The sequence below is a fragment of the Mustela erminea genome, chromosome 7 (genome assembly GCF_009829155.1).
Source record: "Mustela erminea isolate mMusErm1 chromosome 7, mMusErm1.Pri, whole genome shotgun sequence".
NCBI classification, from domain to species: Eukaryota; Metazoa; Chordata; class Mammalia; order Carnivora; family Mustelidae; genus Mustela; species Mustela erminea.
In genome coordinates, this window is record NC_045620.1 from 83,015,196 (window position 1) to 83,041,726 (window position 26,531).

Consider the following 26,531-nt stretch of genomic DNA (forward strand, 5'->3'; position numbering starts at 1 on the left):
AAAGCAGAATGCTTATTTTATCTTACAGGTTTAAAAGCGATATATTATTTTTTAGTGAGTTTTTTATATTTTGAATTATGATTACATAATGATCTATGTTTATTAAAAACCCTGAGAAAATATAGGGTTTGTTTGTTGTTTTATGGCTATCCACTCATTAAAGGAAATGACTCCTCTGCCTCTATCAACAAGGGGGGATGTGGAGATGCAGTTTGGCACATGAATGAGATACAACTTCATGGGCATCACCATTTCTCACCAACACTCTCCTATAGGCAACTTGCAGAACAGGAGAAACAGGAGACAACACAGTAAGGACTTGCCCTCTATGCAACTTTCAAAGAAGAATCTAGAGGGAAATTATTGATAAATGAGAACAAGATAATGCATGTTGCAGTTCAACTGCATTCTTCTGGGCCTGATGACTTTTAAAACTACTTAGAAGATTTATCAACTCTAATAAACTCTTAGATAATTATCTGTAATGTGAGACAACTGTTTTTTAAAGCATCATAGTTATTTAAAATGATTGTTACTGTTGTGATAGAAAACTTAAATAATCTGCAAATGCAATTTAAAAATCATACTATGAATAAATGGAAGGATATGTCATAATTTAAATTCACAACTTGTTTCAACAAACTTCCTGATTCATTAACAGGGTGTTGGCAACAGGAAAGAATGAAGTCTTTCTCTTCCTCAAGTAACTGGAAACACCATTCATGTTTTTAGACTACTCATTCATTAGTACTTTGTCTCGCAGATATTGTTTGATATCATTTTCCAGTTAACCCTATTTGGTTACCTCTTGACTCAAAAATGCCCTATTGTTAGATCTAGGCAGTAACTGGCAATTTCTAACAGTGGTCCCTTTTTCCTTTTTCACGTGGGTGGCCTAGAATTTAGATAGGTACAGATGGGAGCCAATATTGAATGTGCGCAACAGTCTAGTGTATAATTGTTGCCTGGTTTCTTGGCTAAACACTTGGGGCAGGACACAAAAATTTTTATGTCTCTGACATGTTCTCCAAAACTGCCTTGCTTTATTTTCTTGTGCGTAGGGGATGGAAGGAGGATAGACAAGGGAAAAAAAAAAAAAAGACCACACACATTGCTGGTCTGTACACATATTTCATACTTTAGCCATTTCTAAACCACATCTTATTGGATAGTATTCACGTTAGGAGTTAGCAAAACTTACTGTAAAGTCATCAGGACATTGCATTTGCTGGTATTAGTCTTACACTCTGGCCCAAGTTCACATTCTAGGTAGAAATGTCTAAAACTTAAAAATTCATTACCTCTAAATAGAAATTAAATTTTAAAACCTCTTTTTTAAAAAAATTTCTTTATTTATTTGAGAGAGAGAGAGAGTAAAAGAGAGAGAACATGAACAGGGTTGGGGGTAGGGACAGAGGGAGAGGGAGAAGCAGACTCCTCGCTGAGCAGGGAACCCAATGCAGGGCTTGATCCTGGGACTCCAGGATCATGACCTGAGTCAAAGGTAGATGCTTAACTGACTGAGCCACCCAGGTGCCCCTCAAATTTAAAAAATCTTGGGGCGCCTGGGTGGCTCAGTGGGTTAGGCCGCTGCCTTCGGCTCAGGTCGTGATCTCAGGGTCCTGGGATCGAGTCCCATATCGGGCTCTCTGCTCAGCAGGGAGCCTGCTTCCTCCTCTCTCTCTCTGCCTGCCTCTCTGCCTACTTGTGATCTCTCTCTGTCAAATAAATAAATAAAATATTAAAAAAAAAATTTAAAAAATCTTATTTACTGGTGGCACCAAACTGGTCGTTCAGTACACATTTACTGAATGCTTGCTATATACCAGTCACTGTGCCAAGCACTAAATCTAAAAAGCCATCTCATTCCACCTTACCCCTATATACACAGTCCTTCCCAGGCCCACATCCTCATCCTCCTGAAGACACCTCCCCCAAGTTTCTGCAAAGGTTTAATCTGTAAATGTATCTATCCATGTTACAGATTTCTAATGATAGATATATCAACACCATGCAACTTGAAGGGAAATTCCACAGTAGCGTTATCATGAAAAAAAGGATTAAATACACACACACACACACACACACACACCAGAGAAAGTGACTTTTTCAGGTATTAAGTTATATAAATAAATAGAGATAGGCAATTGCCTTCTAAGCAAAATTGAAAGTGCTTTACTGCCATGACCTTCTTTCCCTATCCCCATGTTATCTGCCAAGTGAGGTTGTTTCTAGTGGCTCTGAAGAAGTGGGAGGCTTTTACAAAATGTTTGGGGCCTCAAAACTTAAGTTTAAATCACTATATAAAGAAATTCCATTTTACAGGGCACCATTTGAAAATAACATCCAGGAATATAGCTTCTAGCATGCTACTTCTCTAAGAGCCAGTCTCTGGGCACTTACAGACTCAACCGTTGAAGACAGATACTTTTTGGAGATTTCTTGAGGCAGCAAATGTACAACATCCTTTGGTACTATATCTCAATATTTAATCACTCATAAATCAAAATGTCATTCTTACCTATTACGAAATGCTCTTGCTGCAATGAAAACTCACTTCCTCTCCCTTAACCTTCTGTAAAGGTAGAAAATAACGGATCATCTGACTTACAAAAAACCTTGTATAAATTAAAGACTCTTCATTGCCCTTTATCTTTTGCAGGCTAAGCAACCTATGGGGCCCAATGTTTTGGTGGCATCTTATTTTGGTGTTAGTGCTGATCAATAACTACTATTTAATGCTGCTCGAATTTCTCTACATCACACAAAGGAGGCAGAGATTCTGATTAAGATTGTGTCTCCATTAAAATTTAAATATCTGGGTTTTAGACATTTTTTGGTTTTATTTGGGGAAGTTAGTTTTATAGCAGGGAGGTCAGTCTTTTTGGATTTCACAAAAGAAATATAGTACCCAGGACTGTTACCCTCTAGCATGACAAATCACTGGCCTTTTCTATGTTACTTATCTAATAATGTTTCCATATGACTATGTGGCACTAAATAATTAAACTTTGTTTAGAGAGGAATCATTAAACAATTCTCACTTTCCCTTGATTAGTGTTGTCCAAAGCCTCAAACTCCTAGAATTACATGGTTTATTGGCGGTCCCTAAGAGAGCACTCTCAATTCACGGGTCCTGAAGCAGGCTGACTGAGTCATGAAGGGAAGCCTGAGATACGCCCATTGAGTCTTAGAGGTGTTGGCAATACCAGGTGTGATTTAGCGGGCGCTGGGCTGGCCCTCTTGCCGTTCCCACACCACTGCCAGCGTTCTTTGAACATCTCCTTCCTTCTGGACTTCAAGAATATTAAAGGTAAGCATCTCGAGGGGTAACATCCATTTCCACTTTGATCAGAAAAGTAAATGCCTATCACAGCAGAAGTCTCTATGGGATTAGGTACTGGCGGTGTTGGTTCTAGTGGCGGAGCCTTCACCTGGCACTTTTTTCGACGCCCTAAATCCCTTCTTCTGTTAGTGGGCTCCAAATATCCCACTGCTTAGTCCTTCCAGCCTCTTCAGCCTCCCTAGACCGGGAGTAGTGAGTAGAAATTTGCATCTCCTGAGAAGGGCCTGGGCTCGCTCAGGTAGTTGGCCTGAGGCGTTCGGGCTCTATCCGCCGCTTAGGTATCTATCTTCAATCCCTGGTAAATCGGAATATTTTTACGGACTACAAAAAAAACCCGCTCGTGCTTCAGGGTCTCTCCCTTGCTAAAGTATCTGCAGAAGACTAGGTATTTTACTGGTGAAACACCCCTTCCCCGCCGCCGTAGGCACAGCCTCCACAGGCGGCTCCCAGGGTCTCACTCAGTGACCACCTCCGCGCGGCTCACTCCGGCCGCAGACGTCCCGCCCCCTGCCACCTCCGCGCGTCTCATTGGTCAGGCCCTGCATCCGCCTCGGCTCCTGACTGGTAGTTGTTCTTGTCTGTATGAGCCGCGGGGACATTTCCGCATTGAGGGGGGCTGCTCCAAATGGGGGGGGAGGGGAGGCGTTTGGGAGAAAGTGGGGGCTTGGGGGTGTCAGAAACCGGTAGCCAGGTGGGCGCAGGGGGTCTGCAGCTGGGCTGTGACCGCGGGAGAGGAGTTAAAGTTGTGCATGTGTGAGGGGAGAAGGGGGAGAGAGAAAGGTGCCTCAGAGGTGACATTCTCTCAGCCTGCGATCCTTCTTCCCGGGACGCCATAAACGCCCCCAATTTCTCAGCTGCTAAAGAAGCGGAAGGTGGGTCTCGGTGGCGGATTGGAGAAAGGCGAGGACGGGCTTCTCCAGACCCCTTAGGCTGTGTTTCTTTCTGGGAAATGTGTAAATTTCCTTTCCGCGACCCGCTGTGTGGCCCGGGAGGCCCAATTTGGGCCGTCCCGCACGCCTCGGGCTTGGGGCGGCATGCGGGTTCTCCCCTCGCGGATGGACCCTTAATGTTTGCTGCGGGTGAGGGGCGATATGGCCTTCGGCCCCTCCCGAGAACAAGCCACGGCAGGATTTCGCCTCTCGCTGCTGGAAGGGGGCGAGCTGGAGGCCTCGGGCCGCCCGCGGACGCGCGGAATTCTTGCCGCCTCCTAGTCCTAGGGTGTTTACAGGCTAGTAAAAATGGTTGCATTGCCCCTCTTTGCCGACCTCACCCGCCTCCCGCGTCCTGCTTGGGCGCTGGCAGCTGCTGACCGAGGTTTCCCGGGGAACTGGCCCGAGGCTGGACGGCAGCGAGGGGGAGGGAATGGGGGGTGCGGCCGGCCAGTGTCTGCTGCCGTCCAGCCCAGGAGGGCGTGGGGACCCGGTGGGGGGGCGGTGAAATAGCCGTTGTAGATCCTCCTCTTTCATTGATGAAATTTAAGTTCGTGTGATTTTACCTTTTCCGGGAGTCTCCAGTTGGCCCTGGTTTGTGTCAGGAGCGCAGTGTAGACAGGAGTTCTAAGCAGACTCAGTCACACTAAGTTCCTTTCTTTTTGGAAGTGGAGGAGGTTTTCCTGTTTGTTTTTTTGTTTGTTTGTTTATTTGTTTTTAGGCAGTTTTAATAGCTTTGAATAATTACTCCCTTAAGGGATTAAATATAGGAAGAGGAGAAAGAACACGTCGGTTGTTAAAGTAAGGGAGGAAGAGAGACTTGCCCTATAGCGTGGCTTCTCTAGAAATTTACACACACACACACACACACACACACACACACACCAGAGTATTTTAATAAATCCCTAAAATGTCGAGATATGTACAAGGTAAGACACCTTTTTTTTTTCTTCCTGGGTTGCTTCAGTCGGGAGGTGGGTGGTTTGGAAGTAGAAATGTTCATTTGAGATACCATTTGCGAAACGCTTTTCCTTAAATTGACATTTGAGCGGCTTTGAGCTGCTGCTGGGTTGGCATTTCGGATACGTATAATTTATACTCCTGTGTTCTGCCGGGTTTAGTTCTGCCTCCCTGAAATCAGGTTAGTAGCACTCTGGCTCGCTAGGGTAGTGGCTGTAAATAATGATAAAACAGGATTTTGCCTGCTGATTAACCCCTGTTCTCTTTTACTGGTGGAAGTCAAGGTAGCCATGTGTGCGACAACGGGAAGGGGAACAGGGGGGGCTGAGGGAAGGTAGGTAGGTTTTGCCAGGACTGTTGGGGAAGCTTTAGTGTTCTCTGTTTCTACTTCGTTTGTGTGTACGTGGTTGGAGTCTCAGATTCAGTTATTGCGAAACCGGGAGTATCTTGTAGAAGCTAGAGGTCATTTCAGCAAGAGAAATGACTTTGCTGCATTGCTGTTTATTTCCTTCTTCTTTGAAATCTGGAAGGATTATTAAGGTTTCTTTGAATCTTGGAAATTGCCCTCTAAATTTTACATGTCTTAAAAAAGGGTTAGCGAATGCCTCTGAACTGAGTTAATCATTAACATTGCTTGTATGTCTGTGTGTGTTGGTTGTACACATTGAAATTGGTGCTACTTTAAATCTGTCACTCACTGATATTTAGCATAGGATTTGCTTCTTGTATGCAAGTAAATCCGTTGCTTGCAGACCCCACATTGTAAAAGCTTCAACTATCTTGATGAACACACAGCTAGTGAAAGTTCACAACCAGTTAATGTGATTCTCAACAGATGTACTTTAAATAAAAAATGGTCAGTTATGGCCATTATGAGACCCTAGGAATAAAAATGCTCTAGTATGTTTTATATCATTTTATTAACTCTTCTTTGAGTTTTGTATAATAGATTGAGTATTTGCCTGTCTTAATAAGGAAACAGATGGGACACTTTTGCCTGCCTCCTTTAGCGCTACACTCAGAAATGTCACTTGCCATTAGACTTTCAAATTCATGTTATAACTTCTTGGTGGTGAGAGAGGCTTTTTATATTCTGATTGAAGAAATGTCTTAGTCAAGAATGGAAAAACGAGGTAACTGTTAATTTGCTGGTTTTGTAATAGCAACAACGAAATTAACAAAGCTTCTTTTGGCAAGAATATGCTAGGGAAAACTGGACAAGTCACTTGGTAGTTTTCCTTTTAAATGAGCAGTTTTGCAGAAAAAGATGATACCCCTCCCCTCCAAATTTGACATGATTATGTTCCTGTTTGTCATTGTGTAAATTTTGTTCTTAGGTGTAAACCCTCTGTATGTTCAATTAACTCTGCTGCTGTTGATAACCCTAATTGATAACCCTGATTGTATAATTGGCTAATGATTCAGCTGTCTCCACAGATCAGTTTTCAAGTATAATTTTTGGGTTTTTGTCTTGGAGTGTTTTTTGTACCAGATGAAATTGTTTAATTTTTGCTGTATCACTTACTGATATTTCTAATCATGGACAGTTAGCTTATGCTATAGAAGAAAGATTTAACAAATACTAGGCCTCTGTTTTCACATGTTTCATTAAAGCTTCACAAAACCCCTAAGTTTTTTTTAAGATCTTATTTATTTATTTATTTATTTGACAGAGATCACAAGTAGGCAGAGAGGCAGGCAGAGAGAGAGATGGGGGGAAGAAGGCTCCCCACTGAGCAGAGAGCCCGATGTGGGGCTTGATGTGGGGCTTGATGTGGGGCTTGATGTGGGGCTTGATGTGGGGCTTGATGTGGGGCTTGATGTGGGGCTTGATCCCAGGACCATGGGATCATGACCTGAGCCAAAGGCAGAGGCTTTAACCCACTGAGCCACCCATACGCCCCTAAACGCCCCTAAGAGGTAGATTTTTTTCATGCCCTTACAGCTGAGGAAATTTTACGTATCTTGTCCAAAGTTCACAGCTGGTAATCATTGAAATTCATATATATGTGTGTCTAAAATCCTTGTCGTTTCTAATACCTTTTGTTGCTTTTCACATTAAAAAGTTACCCAAATGGCTTGTTTCTCCAAGTAGACTGTCAATTTCCTGTGGGCAAAGATAATATTATATCTATGGGGGAAATACAGTGTCTTGAAGTGGTGGATGCTCCAAAAGAATTTGACACAGATGACAAATGAGAAACTCAGCATTTTTTATATATTTTTTAGGTTAGCCTACATTTTTATTTTCAGGTTTTTTTTTTAATAACACCACTTAGATTACATAAATTATAAAGATAGAAGCATTTGGATTTAGGTTTGAATCCTGATAACAGGAGATTTTAGATACATAACTTTTCTGAACCTCAGTTTCTACTTATTTAAATATTGAGTACTAATGCTTTGTCACAGGGTTATTGAGAAGCTGAAATGAGATGAATTATGTGAATGCCCTAGTCACATACTAAATGGCCAGTGAGTTTTCCATTTCTTTCTTAAAATGATGGTGGCCATACAGATAGCATTGCCACCATAAGTATAACCACATGTCATCAACAGAAGTAAATAGAAACAAGGCAGATATGACAGTTTTTTATTTTCCTATTCTGGTTTGGTGTTTAGTCCCCTAGCACTTGGGAGTTGATATATTTGGGGGGGAAAAAAAAGTGCAAGGGTCGGAGGGGGGAACCTTGAATGGTGATGTGAATACATAGTTGGTGACAGTTTTTGTTTTAGTCCAGTCAACAAAAACAGTTCTTGAGTGCTTACAATGTGCAATACACTGTATTGAAATTTCATGGGTATCCCTTATAGTGGGCATTTGAAATTCAGAACATCTAGGTATTATACCTGTGTGTTGTGTGCACGTGTTTTTTGATTGCCTTGACAAGATTTGGGGTTGCTATACTTGGCTTGAATCTCTTCTCCCAAAGCTAGGCAAAGCGCTTTGTAGAAAAGCTGGGTGTCTCCAGTCTCAAGCACTGGGACCAGTAAGTCATTAGGTAGAAATATTCAGTTACTAAAACTGCTTAATGTTGATAGGCAGGGGTACTCTCAGTGTATATTCCTTGTCCAAAAGAAGGTTTAGCTTTCTTTGGGCATCTCCTAAGTCTGTATTCCTCAGGCACTTAAATACCTTTTTTTTAGGAAGACTCTTCTTTCCTAGATCTAGGATATAATTGCCTACCTGTTGTATTCTGCCCTCAGGTTACCTTCTGCCTACACCTGTGAAATTACTTCCCATTTGCTAGTTTTCTTCACTCCAGGGGTTGTTGCAGAGCCCCAATTATTCTAAATAAATGTGAGTACTAGCTGAGGGAGAAGGGACGCCCTCTCACAGTTGGAGGTACTAGGAGTCTTCAGCTGATGTGACTTTTTGCCAGCTCTATCAATGAGTGCCATTTGGGATTCTGCTTTTTATAAAAGTTCTGAGAGCTATGGGATAATCTCTCTCCACATGATTTGAAATTTATAAATGGTGCAGGAAATATTGTCGTCTAGCCAACTATGATCATGTTATGTGCTTATACTATAATATTAGAGGAACTTTTTTTTGAACCGTTTTTAATAGGCCATTATTTATCTAAATCATATAAAAATGTCCCTTAATATTCTTAAATTGAGGTACTTTCTTGTATTTTAGGGGAAGGTATTTGAGTGTCTCTGTGTCACTTAAAAAATATTTGAGGCCCATTGACTTTCCCATTTGTTGGAATTCTCTTTTTATGACTCTTTTTTTTTTTTTTTTTTTTTTTTTTTTGTGGTGATTCCTGCTTGGTAGATGGCAGCTAACCAAGGAGGATTAGCTGAGCTAATTTTAACTGAAGGGGTCTCAGATGAATATAGGGATGAGATGTATTCTGGGGCCTGATTATGGAGGCTGGCCTTGGCCTGCTTCTTCTCAAAACCTCAAACTAAATTTAGCTTTTTGCTGATTATTTAAATGACTAGGATGCTTTTAGCCCAGGAGGATTGTGACATGGATTTCAGACAGTAGTAAAGGGGGCAAAGCAATGACTAAGGCACACTCCTCATTTTTTGAAGACATGGCTTGGGATTCATTATGTTGCTATAAGGAGGAGAACTTAGTTAAATTAGAATCACAGTTAAATGGAAAATTAAAAGAAACTCAGAATAGTTGAGCTGATGAAAACTTTTTCCACCATGGACTTGGTAATCTCTATGGTTAAATTGCCTTTGTTCTTGATAACTGGGTGTTTCTTCTAGTAAGATGATTTTCATTTATGAAAGCCTACTGAGAAAAGAAATTGATAGGGAACATCAGAGAAATAAGAAATCTTAACTGGTATACTTCTTGGAAGTGCCATTTTAATATTCTGAAGATAAATTGAAAAATAACTTTTACAAGGAAATTACACTAAAATGTTAAGTTTGAACAGTAAGTGTTTTCTTGTGATATTGCTACACAGAGACCTTTCTCTGTGTTATTTTTTTCTTCATAGAAAATTGTAATATTTATGAATTGTAACTTTAAAATAACTTTAAAATAAATTTTAAAAAATTTCAAATAAAATAAAATAATTAAAAAAATAAAATAAAATAAAATACTTAATTTGTATAAGGAACATTCGTTGGCCTAATAACGAAAGTGCTGTAGGCAAAAGAATAATATATTGTGGTTTTCTATTTTCCACCAAATTATATTTGGTAATTTTATGAGTTCTCAGGAAGACAGATAGCCATTACTAAAAAGTTAATACAAATAAATATTTAAAAATCAAACTAGCTCTGGATTATCTGTAAAAAATGAAAAATTAAGAGTTGACTCTACTAAGTTTCTATAATGTGATTTCTCTTGATATCCAGAATTTATGCCACTGGAGAAAGTCCCAGCATTATTAGAATAAAATTTGAGAGAGATCCTCTAGGATTTTGGATTTAGTGAATGAGGAAGTATGATTCACTTAACTACCAGATTCCAATCTCTTTAGACGGTTAGCTTTTTCTAAAGACTTGTATCCCTGTTTTCTTTTCTAAACTTGTATTTTGTGCTTGGTATAATAATGTTTGCATTGTGGATGAATTCATCTTGGGTGATTTGATAGATTGTTCCAGACACAATGACAATTAATTGAAGCCATATGTCTTAGGCTTCTAAAATTCTTCCACCAGGCATGCATTTTTCTATTAGTAACTTTTATAGTCTTTGAAAGTTGGCTTGCCAAGCCATCAAAAGAAAGCCATCAAAAGAAAATTAAACTCTATGCATTTGACAGGGCTTAGGTGTGAGAAAGGGGATAAGACTCCGTTTCAAAGCTGTTTCCCAGTTATTGGTGATGCGGACCTCTCCTTAGTTTGTTGCAAAGGAATTGTTTAGGACTCAATTTCTGCCTCTGCTTGAAAGTCCTGCTGTTTTTTTTTCTCAGTCATTGCCAGTTGAAATCGATTGTGCCCCCAAACCATTTTGACAATTCAGGGTTATTTCTGAGAACCAAGGAGAAAATGGCTATGTTGTCTTAGTTTAACATATAAACAACAAAATGTTTTGTTTTCTAAAACATTTCTAGATATTGATTAATTTTTCCTATGCAAATCAAGAGAGTTCCCTGTTTCTCTGTGATTTCACTTGTATCTTTAAAAAAAGAATTATTCAGTGTAATCATGTACATGAGATAGTCAGATTATGCTTAGTCCACTTTTTAATAATCACCAAAGTGTTGAAAATACTATCCTAGGGGATATTCCCTTTCACAATAACTCCATTGCTCCTTGGCCACAAAGGCCTGCAGACAAGTTGTTTGGAGTTTGCTTTCCTCTGGTTGCTGCCCTGGCAAAGGCTGATGTGATGTTTCATTTATGTTTAAGCCCTGCCTAGAATTTTAAAACTTGGAGAAAAAGAGTGCAAGAAAATGGAATAACACAGTTCTATGCACTGTTTTAGGTTCACTTATGCCAGTGATAAAATGCTTGGCTTTGGTAATAAAATATTTAGAGCATGCATAAAAACTTTCTTCGATTTTTCATTGCCCAGAAAACAAACAGTATAGAGGGAAAAGGTGAAGAGCATAAAAGGATGCTTATTCTGGTATGTAGTTTTAACCTCACCTAATAATCTCACATTGTAGACATAGTTTGATTTTTGCATGTTTTCATTCAGGCATACTCCTGGAGGTGACAAACCATGTAAAAGCACTGTAACCAAGAAAGGGGAGACCTTCCTGCAGGAAGGAGAAGCAGGGCACCAGGGTTTAGATTCCAGCTTGGCACTGCTACCGTGTCCTTAGGCAAGTCAGCATCTCTGGGGCCCTGTTTCATCTCAAGATAAGGGAAGAGGACTCACTGACCTTAAAGCTTTTCCAAGCTTAGAATCCTAGTTTTATCTAAATGTACATACATCAAATTACAGGGCAAGCCTGCCAAATAATTTTTTGTGCTTGATGATGATGAGTTTATATTGTATCTCTTTTTCTTCTCTGAACAAATGAGTGTTCTAGGTCTCTTGGCACATGCCTTCTTGTATATGTTAAACTTAATGCAAGGTAATATTATTTAACAAGTTGACACATCTCTTCTGAAAGTTCTGTTTTTCAGAAGCGGTATTTTCTTTTTTGTCTCTTAAGATTTTTAAGAGCTACTCTGTTGTATGAGAGCAGAGTTACTCTTAATTATTAATGAGAAATCTGGTTTATGTGTAAATTCTAACAGTTAAAAACAGTCTTTTACATTCGCAAAAATCTATTTTAGCAAATAGCCCTGCATATTCAGTGCTAGAACAGTTCTCAGAAAACTGGTACTTTTTATCTTTACCAGAAAACATTTATTAAGCATTAATATGTATAGAAAACGGAGTCATTAAAAAATCTGTAAATGTAGGGGTGTCTGGGTGGCTCAGTGGGTTAAGGGGCTGACTCTTGGTTTCAACTCAGGTCATGACCTCAGGGTCATGATCTCTGGGTCCTGAGATCTGAGGCTTACTTTAGTCTCCATGCTCCGCAGGGAATCTGCTTGAGATTATCAGCACCCATCTCCATCATGCTTTCTCTTTCTAAAAACAAATACATCTTTAAAAAAAAAACAAAAACTATTATATGTAAATAATCATACTATGGTTTGGAGTCTGAAATAATTAATTGATTTAAAATCAACTAATTGATTTTACTTGTGATTGAATGACCTGCTATATTCATCCTAAATAAGCTAAATCTAAATATATAAATTGCCCAATTTTATTTAATCTTTAAAGCTAGTGAAAACATTATGCTAACATTTATATAAGATAATAAAAATTGGAAAGAAACATTTTGTCTAGTTTGGCTATAAGTTTGAAATTTCTTTGATAACATACCTTATAACTGACTGATAAATCAGCTTCTTTTTAAGAAGTCTTGGGGACTTCAAGAACTCAAGACACAATCCACATTTTGCTTAGCCGTGCTTTCCCATGACCATAATTCCTGATTCTTGAATACTTTTCGTTTGGCCTTATCAGACCCTACCTTCACTAGACTGGAGTCTACCTTCTTAATGTATTTCTACCACATAGCAGTATCATAATGGGCTTTTACTCATTTATTTAATAAACATTACTTGAATATTTACTATGTTTCTAGCTCTGTGTTAGGCAGTGGGAATATAGCCTGAGCAAAATACACATGATATATTCCTACAGAGATTATAACTTGTTGGGAAAGATAGACATTGAATAAACTTTAAAAAGCATGGTGTTATAAAGGTGAAATAGACGAATTTACCATGTGAGCATGTAGTGGGCAACCATGCTTGGTTTAGAAAGATATCCAGGAGGAGATTACATTTAAACTGAATTCTGACAAATGATATATATTAGTGGCTGCTCAAGCCACTAATATGAAAATATAAATCTTGATCTCTTATTTACATATTATCAGGTATCTGCACTGTGTCAGGTGCTGAGGTAGGTGTTGGGAAAAAATTTTTCATAGCTAGTGCCTTTGAAGTTTTGCAGACAGACATCTGAGCAAAGAGTGAAACTTTAGGGGCTGTTTGGTATAGTAGAGAGGCAGGAGTGATTAAAACCCTTCCATTAAAGGAGTTGTAATAGAAGGAGGGCCTCTTTGCGTGTTCAAAAGCTACCACCTAGAACACAGACCACCCTCAAAATAGCAGAAGCTACTCAAGATCACAGAGTTTGAGCCCTTGGGGAAGTTTCTTGGAGTCTGAGATGCTTTCTCATGATTTTGGCATTCATGCTGGGCCACTAATTTCTAATTTTTTCCTCCTCATTTCTGTGTACCCTGCTCTCAATATGTTGAACGACACTTGAGATGTGTGTTTTGGAAGAATCTTACAATAAATAGAATGCTTTTAATTTCATGGAACAGAAAAGTACAAACATAGTTGGTTTAAAAAAATGAGGGACTTATATCACATGAATCTTGAAGTGGGATGTTCCAGAGTTGGCTAATTGAATATAAAGAATGTATCAGTCTTTCCCTCCTTCTCCTCTGCTTTCTTAGCCTAGCTTTCTCATTCTTAGGTTAGCTTCCTGTAAGGTCACTAAATGGCAGAAGAAATTGGAGATGAAGGGTTGGGCACATATATCCAGGGGTGGAAAAGATACTATTTTTTCCATGTGTCTTTTTTCAGTCAGGAGCACCTTTCTCCTAAATTCTTTGGCAAACTATACCCTCGTGACTCACTGACCAGAATCATATTATGTTTCATGCTTAAACCAATCTCTGGAAAGGCTTTAGACCAATCTGGGCCTGGAGCCATCTCCAAAGCATGTGGCCTTAGGGCAGACAATAGTTGACAGAATAGCATTGTCTATGGAAAAGAACGATGTGCATGGCTGCTTCAAGTGTATTAAGTGGAGTATAGTCTATATCAGAGCTACTCAAAGCAATACAGGTAGCATTCACTTATTAGAAATGCATATTTACCCCCACCAGACCTACCAGAGTTAGAATCCTGGGAGCTTGCCCAGGAATCTATGTTTTAACAAGGCCTCCAGGTGATTTGTGTGCACAGTAAAGTTTTAGAAGCACTATTAAGATATCACAAACGAACTAAGAAATTGCAACCTTTAGGCATTCTGCTCTAGTCCTTTCATTAACTTTGGCTAATCAAAAAAGTTACTTCGGCTTGGCTTTTACGACCGGTCTGGTTAAGGAATTTGTATTTGTTTATCGTCAAATACAAATCCCATCAGTGAAGAAGTGATATGATTGGGGTTGCAGTTTAGGGAGACCAATCCATTCTGCTTGGTACTACCAGATTAGAGTGACATATGGGCAGACTAGTTAGAAAGATGCTGTCATCATGACCAGGAGATTGAGATGAGAGAAGTTAAAGTAGCAGCAGTGGGAATGAAAAGCAATGAATGGAATTGTGGCAATTGAAGTATATAGTATTGGATTGATGTTATGTGAAGGGAAGGAAGGAAAGAATCAACTGTGCTGAGGTTTACAGGTCACCTAGCACTGACTAGGAGAATGTTCATATCATGCAGAGCAGGGAGGTGTATTTGGTTTGGATGATTTGGACATGTTGAGTTTGAGGTACCCAACTTGAGTGTCCAGGTGGAAAATGTCTAGAAGGCTGAAGGGAATGTGAATCTGGAGCTCAGGAAAAAAGATCAGGATGCAAGGCACATATTTGGGGATTATTAATAATGAGACTGGTAGGTCATAATTGAGGGGAAGAGTGGTCTGGGGACAGAATCTTAGGAAATTCAGGGAGTAGGAGAAGAAAGAGTCAGTTATGGAAATTGAGGCCTGGTCACAGAGGTAGGAGAAGATGTAGCATAATATCGGGTAATGGAATCCAAAGAAGAAAAACTTTTCTAGGGGGAATAGTCACAAATAACTGAGTTTAACAACTACAGTGAGAATCCAAAAGACGATGGTTAGCTTTAATTGGTCATAAATCTAGTCAGTATATGTCCTCAACTTTATCCATGGATATTTCTAGTTACCAGTACATTCTTAGAGTTTTTAAACTTACAGTAGTCCCCTCTTACCTGCTTTCACTTACCTCAACTGAGGTCTAGAAGTGGATGGTCTCCTCCTGACATACTGTCAGAAGGTCAATAGAGACAAACCAGAGAGATATTTCAGGTCTAGTTCTGAACCACAGCAATAAAGAAAATATTGCAATAAAAGGAGAGTCAATGGAATTTTTTTTTCTTGTTTCCTGGTACATTTAAAAGTTACGTTTATACTATACTGTACTATACTATACTATAGTGTGCAGTAGCATTATGTCTAAAAAATATACATACCTGAATTAAAAATATTTTATTGCTGAAAAATGCTAACCATCATCTGCATTTTCAGCAAGTCGTAATCACTGGTTACAGATCACTGTAACAAAGATAATAATGAAAAAGTTTGAAATATTGTGAGCGTACCAAAATGTGACACACAGACACAAGTGAGCAAATGTCATTGAAAAAATGGTGCTGATAGACTTGCTCAATGCAGGGTTACCACAGATCTTCATTTTGTAAAAAAAAAAAAAAAAAAGTAGGGGGGCAGTATCTGCAAAGAGCAATAAAAAGAAGTATGCCTGCACTAGCCTAATGCTGTGTCAGTGCCTCTATCATTTACCTCACTTCATCTCATCATGGAGGCATTTTATCTTCTCACAAAGTCAAAAGAAGGCTGAGTACAACACAATATTTCGAGACCACATTCACATATTATTACAGTACAATTATCCTATTTTCTTATTGTTAATCTCGGACTATGCCTAAATGATAGATTAAACTTCATCATAGCTATTTAGGTATAGGAAAAAACATAGTTTATATGGAGTTTGGTACTATCTGCAGTTTCAGACCATGCATTGGGAGTCTTGGAACATATCTGTTGAGGATGAGTGGAGACTCTACTATACTTGGCTCACAAGTCATTTCCTGGTTTAAAGTTAAGTTAGCTCCCTAATACTCTGACTTAGAGTGCCTTTCATTGTGAGTTTCCAAGGAAGGTTGGGACTGATAAATCTAATTAGTGGTGGGTGGGGAGGTGGCCTGGGGAGAGCTCCTAACCTCTTTGTTGCTCTTGGTATTCTTTCTATAGTCTTTCCGTAGCCTGTGCATTGTGAAACTAGCTTTCTCCTTTAGAATGTGAAGTTGTGGGGCATGTGGCTGGCTCAGTCATTTAAGCATCTGCCTTCAGCTCAGATCATGATCCCAGAATCCTGGGATCGAGCCCTGCATGGGGCTCCCTTCTCAGTGGAGATCCTTCTTTTCCCTCTCTCTCTGCCTGCTGGCTCCCCTACTTGTGATATCTCTCTCTCTCTCTCTTTGTCAAATAAATAAAATCTTAAAGAAAAAAAAAAAAAGAATGTGAACTTGTTTTGTTTGTGCCAGTATCAAGATGTCAGGGAAGGATATTATATATACCTCTTAGTTGGTGAAATGGATGAAATGAAATACCTGAATTAAATGTAAACAGTCACTTGTTAGATTGTCTCCTACCTCTTAATTCTATTGCTTTCCTCTTCCTTTTTTTCTTTCATCATCATCTTCTTCCCTTTTTTTTTTTTTTGGCTCCAGTTGGATGGAAGAAAGCCCACGATGTTGAAATTTTAGTTCTTCTGAACAAGGAAGAATTAGGAAATGGGGGTGGCAGAAAAACTTCTTAAAAAAAAAAAAAGAGAGAGAGAGAGAAGTACTGCCAGTTCTATCCCAAATGGACTTAGTTATAATTAAGTCAACCAGGACAGTCCTAGTAAGCCCATGTGGAAGGGAGTTTCCTGTCTAGTCCATTGGGTCTAAGAAGACATTCTGATAAAAATGCTTTTGGAGTGTTATTTTTGGATTTTGTGCCAAATATGAAAGAGAATCAGACTAGGAGGAAAAAATGAGCAGGGTATTTCCACCTCACTGTGGTGGGATGGCACTCAGATAAATTGGCTTTGCTTCTGAGTGCCAGCATTTGCTGGTTCTATGACCTTCGATAACTTATTGAACTATTTCAGCCTCAGTTTCCTCATCTGTAAAATGTTGAGGGTAGATAAAATGTTCCCTCTCATCTCAAAAATGTTTTTTTGAGTTATGGCCAAGGCAATGAAAATTTTTTTTAATTTCATAGCTCTTCTTTTTCATTTTAATTAATTAATTAATGTGTGGATGCACACAAGTGGGGGTCGAGGGAGTCCGGGCTTAGTGAAAGATAGAGAGGGAGTTCTAAGCAGGCTCCATGCTCAGTGCAGATATCTCACAAGCCTGATATCATGACCTGAGCCAACACCCAAGAGTTGGCCGCTTAATTGACCAAGCCACACAGGCACCTCGGTAATGAATGTGATTCCTAATCCACTCTCTGTCCAAGGTTGAGGATGAGCAATTCTCTGTTGCTAGGAAGTGAGAAGGAATAAAACATTTTGGGAGGTTAGGAATCTTGCATTATTCTGGGGGTTCTTTAATTGACCTTCCATTAGAAAGACGATTGTCATTGCCAGAATGGCAACCTGAGAATATTAAGTCCAAGAAAGCTTTAGAGGTCTGTACTTCTTTTCCTACCAGAAGTTCCAGACATTTATTAGAAATTCAGGATGGAGGGGCGACTGGGTGGCTCCGTGGGTTGGGGCCTCTGCCTTTGGCTCAGGTCATGGTCCCAAGGTCCTGGGATCGGGCCCCACATCAGGCTCTCTGCTTGGCGGGGATCCTGCTTCCCTCTCTCTTTCTGCCTGCCTCTCTGCCTGCTTGTGATCTCTGTCTGTCAAATAAATAAATAAATCTTAAAAAAAAAAAAGAAAAGAAAAGAAATTCAGGATGGATAAGGAGGTCGTCACTAAGGGAAATGGTTTCTAGCTCAGTGCCTCCCAATCTGTGTCAGGTGTTTAAGATAGACACCCTTCTTGATTAAGCATAAATTATTATTTTGCATATACTTCAATCCTTAAAAGGCCTTCTTTATTCTTCATTCCCTAAGAAACAAAGCTTCATAGTAGCACTGCCCAGAGAAAAGGCAAGGAAACAGCAGTGGGATAGGGTGGAAGATGTGATAGGTTCTTTTAATGTTCTTTGTTGTATTAGCTGTTCATATCTATAGATTGGCTGGGAAGAATACAAATTGTTCTGTATTTGCATTTGGTGCTCTATCAAAGAAATGGGAAGAGTAAAGGTTAGGGATATTTATTACAACTTGAGTTTGAATCTGTGTCTGGGTTTTTTTGAATCTGTATCCTAAGGTTGAACTTCCTACAGCTGGCAAATACCACATGTAACATTAAATTTGTCTTTCAGCCAGCCTTTCTTAGCTTGGCTTGATAGGGAGGATTGTGAGATGGGTTTTGTGTGTTTTGACCTTAAATCATATAGAATGATAGGCAGTTCTGTAGAGGAAGTCTCTAAAGCTTGGTGGTTTTTTTCATTGTTCAGTCTTTGTTTTTGGTTTTTTTTTTTTTTACTGTTCTCATGTAGACAAATCTCAAACAGCTACTATAATTATCTTTCAACTTTGCAGTTACATTTATTGTTATCTCATCTTGGCATTTGCCCAGAATATAAATTAAATGTTTCCATCACTAATTTTTAGGAATGTGGACTGGGAATGCTGGCTTTCAGAATCTAACTTCAACAAAGCAGCAAGTCTGTAGATGTCTTTGAGTCCAACAAAAACTTTTTAAAAAATCATTATAAAATTCTTGATCTATTTTAATCCATCTGTGACACAGAATCAAAAAATTCAGGTGTTCCTTAATTTAGATGTTGTATATTTAGTAGATTTTTCTTCTGAATTATTTCTTAAATATAGGAGTTGGGTTAAAGATTGGGGAGAGATATTCCAGGTATACATGGGGCAGCAGGGTGGGGGGTACTTAAACTATGACAAATTTTAAATTATAGTTAAGTCAGCCAAGGGATGAACCATATAGTTGATGTCATGTTAATTCTAGTTTAAAATGTTCTGCAGGATTTTTTTATTTACCTATCTATCATAGTTATGCAGAGGTGCTCATCCATTGTTAGGAATTTTTACAAATGAAATGTTGCTACTTACTAGTGGAAACATACATTTAGATTGGTTATGGAACACAGAGATGTGTTTCTTAGCTAAAAGAAGTTATTTATGGACCACTGTTTGGGTCACTTAAAAGTTTTACTAGAGTCATAAACTTAGTTGTGTTGTGATTTATGCCTATAAAAAGAGCACAGTTAGAAAATGGCTATTCTAGAATTAGATTGTATGCTGTCACCAGATTTCCTCCTTTTTTTTTTTTTTTTCTGTTGGATTTCAATATGACAGAACATGGATTTTAAAAAGTTTTTGAAGAGTGATGTTAAATATCTCATTTGTTAACAATTTTAGGTATTTGGGAGGAGAGGCTATCTACATTAAATAAACTGCTTTAAGAGTTACATAATTTACTAATTTCTGCTCTCACGAGTATCTTAAAAGTATTATGTTGGCTTTAACACTGTCTGTATAAACGTTTTCTTCTGCCCAGATAACAAAAAGAAGAATTTATGTTGGAGGCATTTGGTTGGATCAGTCAGTTAAGCATGGGATTCTTGGTTTCGGCTCAGGTGATCTCAGGGTCCTGGGATTGAGCCCTAAATTGGCTCTGCACTCAGGATACAGTCTTCTTGAGATTCTCCCTCTCTGGGGCACCTTGGTGGTTCGGTCATTTAAGCATCTCCTATGAGCTCAGGTCATGATCCGAGGCTCCTGGGTTCGAGTCCCCCATGAGTCTCCTTGCTCGGCAGGGAGCCTGCTTCTCCCTCTCCCTCTGTCTGATGCTCCCCCTGCTTGCGCTCTCTCTCTCTGTCTCTCTGCCTGAGTGACAAATAAATAAATAAATAAATAAATAAAATCTTTTTTTTTTTAATGCAGAGATTCTCCCTCTCCCTCTCCTTATACCTCTCCGCCGATCTCACCTCTAAAATAAATAAATCTTAAAAAAAAATTTATGTATGTGGGAGGGAGTATTTTTATTTATTTATTTATTTTTAATTTATTTGACAGAGAGAGATCCCAAGTAGGCAGAGAGGCAGGCAGAGAGAGAGAGGGAAACAGGCTCCCCGCTGAGCAGAGCCCGATGCGGGACTCGATTCCAGGACCCTGAGATCATGACCTGAGCCGAAGGCAGCGGCTTAACCCACTGAGCCACCCAGGTGCTCCTATTTTTAGTTTTATTGAACTATTCTGCTAAATTAACATTTGTGACTAGTTATCACACAAAATGTTTGAACATAAGCTTCAAAGCTACACTTATAAAATAAGTTTGAGTTAGGTATTTAAAAGAACAGGTGAACAATAGTCTGATTATCCCTTATTTTATAAGTAATAGACAACATAATTACTATCTAGATAGCTAAGCATGTAAAACAACCTATGTTGGCATTTTCTTCCCAAGGTACTTAGTCCTGGGATGTTTTCTTTTTCTATGTTTTTCTATTTTTATTTGTTTTCATCTATCAGGCATTTCTGTCACCTTTAGTGAGTCATTTTTAGTGAGATCTGCCTGTCAGAGAGATTCCCAGCTTTGCGAAAAGCCCCAATAGTCTTGTCTGACACAGATAAGCCTGTAAGGTCTTGGCTGAAATTGAGGACAAGAAACGAGGAAGCAGCCCTATGTCCTTTTAAGTGAAAATTTTGATGCCACAGACAGAGGCGCCTGGGAGTTGCCAGTGTCTCTTAAGGGGTTATTCTTTAAGGGATGTAAAACTGGAAATTCAGAATTCCTTAATTTTTTCATCTGGCCTGGGGGGAAGGGTATTTTTTTTTTTTTCTTCCGTGAAGTTGCTAACCCCTTTGGTTCTCTTATGAGGCAGTACTTCCATAAGGGCATGTTCTGTAAAATAGACCCTTATTAACATTATTCCAATTTTCTCATTTTTCTCCAGCTTTGATGGCTAAGATGGAAACATTAGTAGAGATGGAATGGAACTATATGAACAAGTGAAGATTAATCCTTTTATTCCCACATGCCCCTGCTTCCTCAAAGTGTTTATTAGTGTTTCAGATATACCAGGAATGCATATAGGTGCCAAATTTGAGGCCATATGCTTATATAGTCTTAATTAGTTGATACTACTGAAATCCTTTGAGAAGGTGATGAGACCATAGGATTGAGCCCTTTTTATTTCCTGGTGCACTAGAAATAAATCAGTTATAGCTTACCAGCTGTTTGGATGGCTGTCTGATTTTTCTGTTGGTGTTTTTATGTTTTTAAGATCTTAGCAAAGCCATGTCTCAAGATGGTGCTTCTCAGTTTCAAGAAGTCATTCGACAAGAGCTAGAATTATCTGTGAAGAAAGAACTAGAAAAAATACTTACCACAGCACCATCACATGAGTTTGAGGTAAGGATTCCACAGGTTTTTTGCTTCCATCCATCAATATACTAAATTCCTATTGCTGCTATTAATCATCCAGCCTGAAATAAGCACAAAAATATAAGAGCAATTAAAAAAAGTAAGGATTGCTTAACAATTAAGGATTTTTAGCATTTACCCATTGTTAAACTATTGTCCTTTCTTTTTTAATTCTAGGAAGTTTCTAAAGTCTAAGAATCAGAACAAAATTTTATTTGTTCTATTCTAATATCATTGGGTAGAAAAATGGATACCAGTATTCAGTTAGAATTGTGAGAAGTTTATCAACCATATATCCTGCTGCATGCCTTTTTCCAGAGAGCCAGTTTTAATAGAACCATGCTACTTTGTCAGCTATCATAGAGGTTTCCCAGCATAGACAGGTATTTTTCCTTTTTGGCTTATAAATCAATAGATCATCCTTTTCGTTTTCAAATTTGTTTGTTCTTAATGATTTGAGTTTAGATGTGTTTTGTTCCTTTTTCTTTAGATAAAGATTAATTTTCATTTAAAGAGGCAGTGAAAGATACTGATGAATAAATGTAGGAACAAGTTGAAATTTCCATGAACCTAATGGTGTTCAGTTTATGTGATGCTGGTGGGAGATTTGGAGGATGATTTGCTTGTATTTCTTTAAGTCTGGTTCCTGTTAGCTTTTTTCCTTCACTTTTAAGTTGGGGATTTAGAAAAGTCTCTGCTCTACTTCATGTTCTAATAGTATAAGAATTTCATTGAAAGATGTTTTAAATGTGTAATATGTATTTATATTTATTAAATAGTAAGCATTTTGCTAGTTGTAACAAGAACTTCTATTTTAATAGCACACCAAAAAAGACCTTGATGGATTTCGGAAGCTATTTCATAGATTTCTACAAGAAAAGGGACCTTCTGTGGATTGGGGAAAAATCCAGAGACCTCCAGAAGATTCGGTAAGTTTTAGATAATATGTAGGAAAATTTAAGCTAATTTGAAATGTGGGTTTAAATTGGGGCTGAGGTACTGTGGGTAAGAACCATCACTTGAGACATAGACAGGAATTGCTTTTCGTTCTCTTCTCTCATGCCAAAACTACAGAGATAACCTACTGCTTTCCCTTCTGTTAGTCCCATATTTATAGTCCTGCAGAAGACTTAGGAAAGTCTAGTCTCCCTATGACACTAACTCATACCTTTTTTTTTCCTTAGGGATTTTATTTATTTGAGAGAGAGAGAGAGAGTGAAAGCAAGCACAAGCAGGGGGAGGGGCAGAGGGAGAAGCAGACTCTCTGCTGAGCAGGGAGCTGACTGAGCCACCCAGGCACCCCATCACTACCTCATAACTTGACATCCCTGAATATGAGGTAATTCTTTTGCAAAGTACCAAGCACACAGTAAGAGCTTCATTTATGTTCTTTTCTTCCTTCTGTCTCCCAAAGCATCTGATTTCTCATAGCCTTTAGTGTCTTGTACAGATGTTAAGTCGCCTACTTAAAGCTCTCCTCATGCCTTGAAAACATCTTTATAGCCATATTTCCCCTGCCTGTTTTTCACATGTTGTATTTCCTGGCTTCTAGACTTCTGTGTATGTCATTTCCTTGGAATACTTTGGTCTCTTCACCTATCGAATGCTGCTCATTGTTTGAGGCTCAGGCCAAATACCTTCACCTCTGTCCTCGACCCTTACCATAAAGCTGCTCTGAAGAACTATAGTGCAGTAGTATCAGAGGTACAAATCCTAGTTTTACTACTTAGGAGTTTTATGTAAAATGTGAATAAAATCAAGTTATTTACGTACTTTACAGGGTGGCTATGAGGCTTTATTAAGAAATATATGTGGAAACATGTTAAACCATGAAGCATTTTTCAGATACCAGTGGTTTTTTCCACCATCATGTGGCACTTAGCTGGCTTGAGTAATAGTTGATTGTATGCATGTGTTGTCTTTCTAGACCTTGAAGCCAGGGAACCCTGTGTCCTGAGCAAATGTTTGTTGAATGGATGATCTAAATGCAGTTATTGTCTAGGGAATATGTTTTGTTAACATAGTGACCTGTCTTCTCTTTCCCATTTGTAATCTGCTGCTTTGTAGTACTTTTCATTGTAGGTAGAAGAGACTTGGTAGAGTAGAGCAATTGTTTATAGTTTATCTTTTAAATGTCTATAATCTTAGGTAATCTAATATTGGTTTTAAAACCATGTTGTTTAGAGCAGGGATTTGGAAGAGTACTGCCTGAAGGCTACTCCACTGACTGTATTTGTAAAGGTTTATTGGAACATAACTGCACACATTCACTTATATACCATTTATGATGGCTTAAGCTAATGGAGTCTCTTATATTTTTTCCTGAGAAAATCTTAAATACAGTTTCTGGTCAGTAGTACTTTTATTTCAGTATGTGGAAAATGCTTTTTAGTGATTAAACTTGTTAAAATTATGAAATACATGCTTATTGAAAAAAAAAAAAAATCCCACCTGAGCATTCACCTTGAAGAGTTTCTCATTGTTTATGTTGAAGTTAAAATTTTTCCTGCCTATAATGCTTGCTTGTTACTGTGTGTTTGTGTGTGTGTGTGTGTTGCTTTGGTCTTTGATTCCGTGGCCTTAGTAAATGAATTATAATTTATTTTTCTGATTTTAGGTGTAGAATTAGTAATATTTTCTCCTGGAAAAAGAGTAAGAGAATTCTGGATAATTTAATGGTTTTAAAAAAAGGAACTATTTGTGGGGCGCCTGGGTGGCTCAGTGGGTTAAGCCTCTGCCTTCTTCGGCTCAGGTCAGGATCCCAGGGAGATCCTGCCCCGCATCTGCTCAGCAGGGAGTCTGCTTCCACCTCCCCCTCTGCTTCTTTGCTTACTTGTGATCTCTCTTTCTCTTTGTCAAATAAATAAATAAAATCTTTTAAAAAGGAACTATTTGTAAATTCAGTCAGATTTTTAAAAGTGTTTGGGAATAGGCCTAAAAGTATAACAAAAATTTAGGCAAGTGTATTTCTCTCCTCTTAAGTAACTGTAATTTTTTCCTAGGAATTTATTCCTCATTGAAATAACTTCATTTTTCTAATTAATGATGAACCTGGGTGGAAAGATATGGTTCATTCTTGCTTGCATACCTGGACTTCTTTGTTTTTTTTTTTCTGCACAAATGTAACTGTTTGATGATAGTGCCTACCTTGAAGGAAGGCACACAGATTTGTTACTTTCAGTATATTTTAACGTTCAAGGTTCTGCTTTGCCAGTGAGAAATTTACCTTTGTGTATTTTGAGAGCAGATTGTAATATAAAGAAGGGTTTCTTGGAATACAGATTGCAGGGTGAAGAAGGAAGGGAGCGAGGGATCAGAACTACCTAGGGATTTTTCCAGTTCAGTACTACCGTCTCCAACAAAGTTCTGACAAACACTTCAAGAGACTGTGTGCCTGTAGTGAGCCATGGTAACTGACAGGAATGCAGAGTTGATACGGAAAAAGAATAAGTAAATAAAATTCTGGATATAATTTGATTTCGTGAAGTCTTTTCTCTGTTTATAATAGTGTTAAGTCTTCATTAAAAATTCTGAAACCTGGTTTTAAGCATCTTTAAGAAAATATGTTTATAATCCCATGTGTCCTTAATGTTGAAGGTTTCAGAGTTCTGAGGCAAAAGATAAGTTTGCTCCTTCATGTCCTGAGCTTCTTGAAGGCACAAATGTTATACTTTGCATGTTAACAACTTTCGCAAATAGTTCTGAGAATGAAGATCATGGGACAATGTTGTTCACCTAGCTTCCCTACATTCCTCCAGTTCCCTATCTTCCTATCTCCTTCACTACACAATGTCTGTAGTGAAGAGATTGTCTGTCTCTTGTCATGGAGATTATACAGAGATCAGTTTTCCTCTCAAAGAATACCTTTCTTTAGTACACACGGTTTTTTGCTTTTGGGGGTTTTTTTTGTTTTGTTTTGTTTAAGATTTTATTTATTTATTTATTTATTTAAGAGAGAGTGAGAGCACAGAGGAGAGTGAGGGAGAAGCAGACTCCCTGATGAGCAGGGAGCTGGGGGCTGGATCCTTTGACTCTCAGATGATGAGCTGAGCCAAAGGCAAACACAGGCCATCCATGCACTCCTGTACACATAGGTTTTGTCTTTTAAATACGTGTGATACTTGAGTCTCCTAACTGAAAAGAAAATATTGTGGTAGAATAGTTATTTCGAGTAAGATTTCTCATATCAGCCTTGCATCAAAGCTGTGCTTGTAAACACTGTTATAATAGAGTATTTCTGTTTTTATATAGGAGTTGGCAACTACCAGTTGGCCATCTTTTATAAATAAAGTTTTATTGGAACACAATCTATACATACTGTCCTGTGACAGTGACAGAGTTGAATAGTTGGAATTGAGACCATGTGGCTTATATAACCTAATGTACTTCCTTCCTGGCCTTTTATGGAAAAGTTTTGCTGACCCCATTTTAGTATACTTATTTTTAAAAGTTCTTCAGTAGTTTTTTTACTTCTTTGGCCTCCAGAAATTTCATACAGTACTATAATACCATTGCCTGTATTCACTGTAACTTACTCATTGTTTAAACTAGAAGACTGTATCTCCCATTCCCTTCCCCCACTTTGCTCACTCGCCTCCCCCTTCACAACCACGAGTTTGTTCTGCACATACGTGTTTTTTTTTGGAAAGCCTATTGAGTCCACTGGTGCCTGCCCAGCTCAATTGATAAAGCATCTGACTCTTGATCTCAGGGCCAAGTTCAAACCCCACATAGGGCATGGAGCCTACTTAAAAAAAAAAAAAAAGGAGTCCATGTTTTATTGAATTATGGGTAAGAGAAAAGAATTCAGTTTATGGAGTTAAGGGGTAAGGCTCTGTTCCAATTTTGTGACTATTAATTATGTAAATGTTATAATCAAGGTATACTTGATATTTAGCTATATAAACAAAAGAAAGTTTTATTTATTTATTTAAGATTTTATTTATTTGACACGAGAGAGATAGTGAGAGAGAGCACAAGCAGGGGAAGCAGCAGGCAGGGGGAGAGGGAGAAGCAGGCTCTCCACT

The 26,531-nt window shown here is 38.5% G+C and overlaps 2 protein-coding genes across 7 annotated transcripts in view; one reads left to right on the top strand and one right to left on the bottom strand.

The window, feature by feature from the left end:
- The window catches only part of LOC116595649 (outer dense fiber protein 3-like protein 2), a 40,745-nt gene extending 36,069 nt beyond the window's left edge, over positions 1–4,676 (bottom strand). Inside the window, exon 1 of the mRNA XM_032352264.1 lies at positions 2,522–4,676. Within this exon, the coding sequence (XP_032208155.1) occupies positions 3,872–4,594 (723 nt within the window). The 5' untranslated portion in view covers positions 4,595–4,676 and the 3' untranslated portion in view covers positions 2,522–3,871. The remainder of the gene's footprint in view (positions 1–2,521) is intronic.
- UGP2 (UDP-glucose pyrophosphorylase 2) overlaps positions 4,110–26,531 on the top strand; it is a 68,336-nt gene continuing 45,914 nt past the window's right edge. Inside the window, exons 1-3 of one of the 6 annotated variants that reach the window (XM_032352257.1) lie at positions 4,110–4,218; positions 21,365–21,492; positions 22,326–22,433. In XM_032352257.1, coding sequence (XP_032208148.1) covers positions 21,379–21,492; positions 22,326–22,433 — 222 coding nt within the window. In that variant the 5' untranslated portion in view covers positions 4,110–4,218; positions 21,365–21,378. Of the gene's footprint in view, positions 4,219–4,550; positions 4,575–4,776; positions 5,205–5,425; positions 5,520–21,364; positions 21,493–22,325; positions 22,434–26,531 lie in introns of those variants that run through there. The other 5 variants (XM_032352262.1, XM_032352260.1, XM_032352256.1 and 2 more) reach the window with 5 other exon arrangements.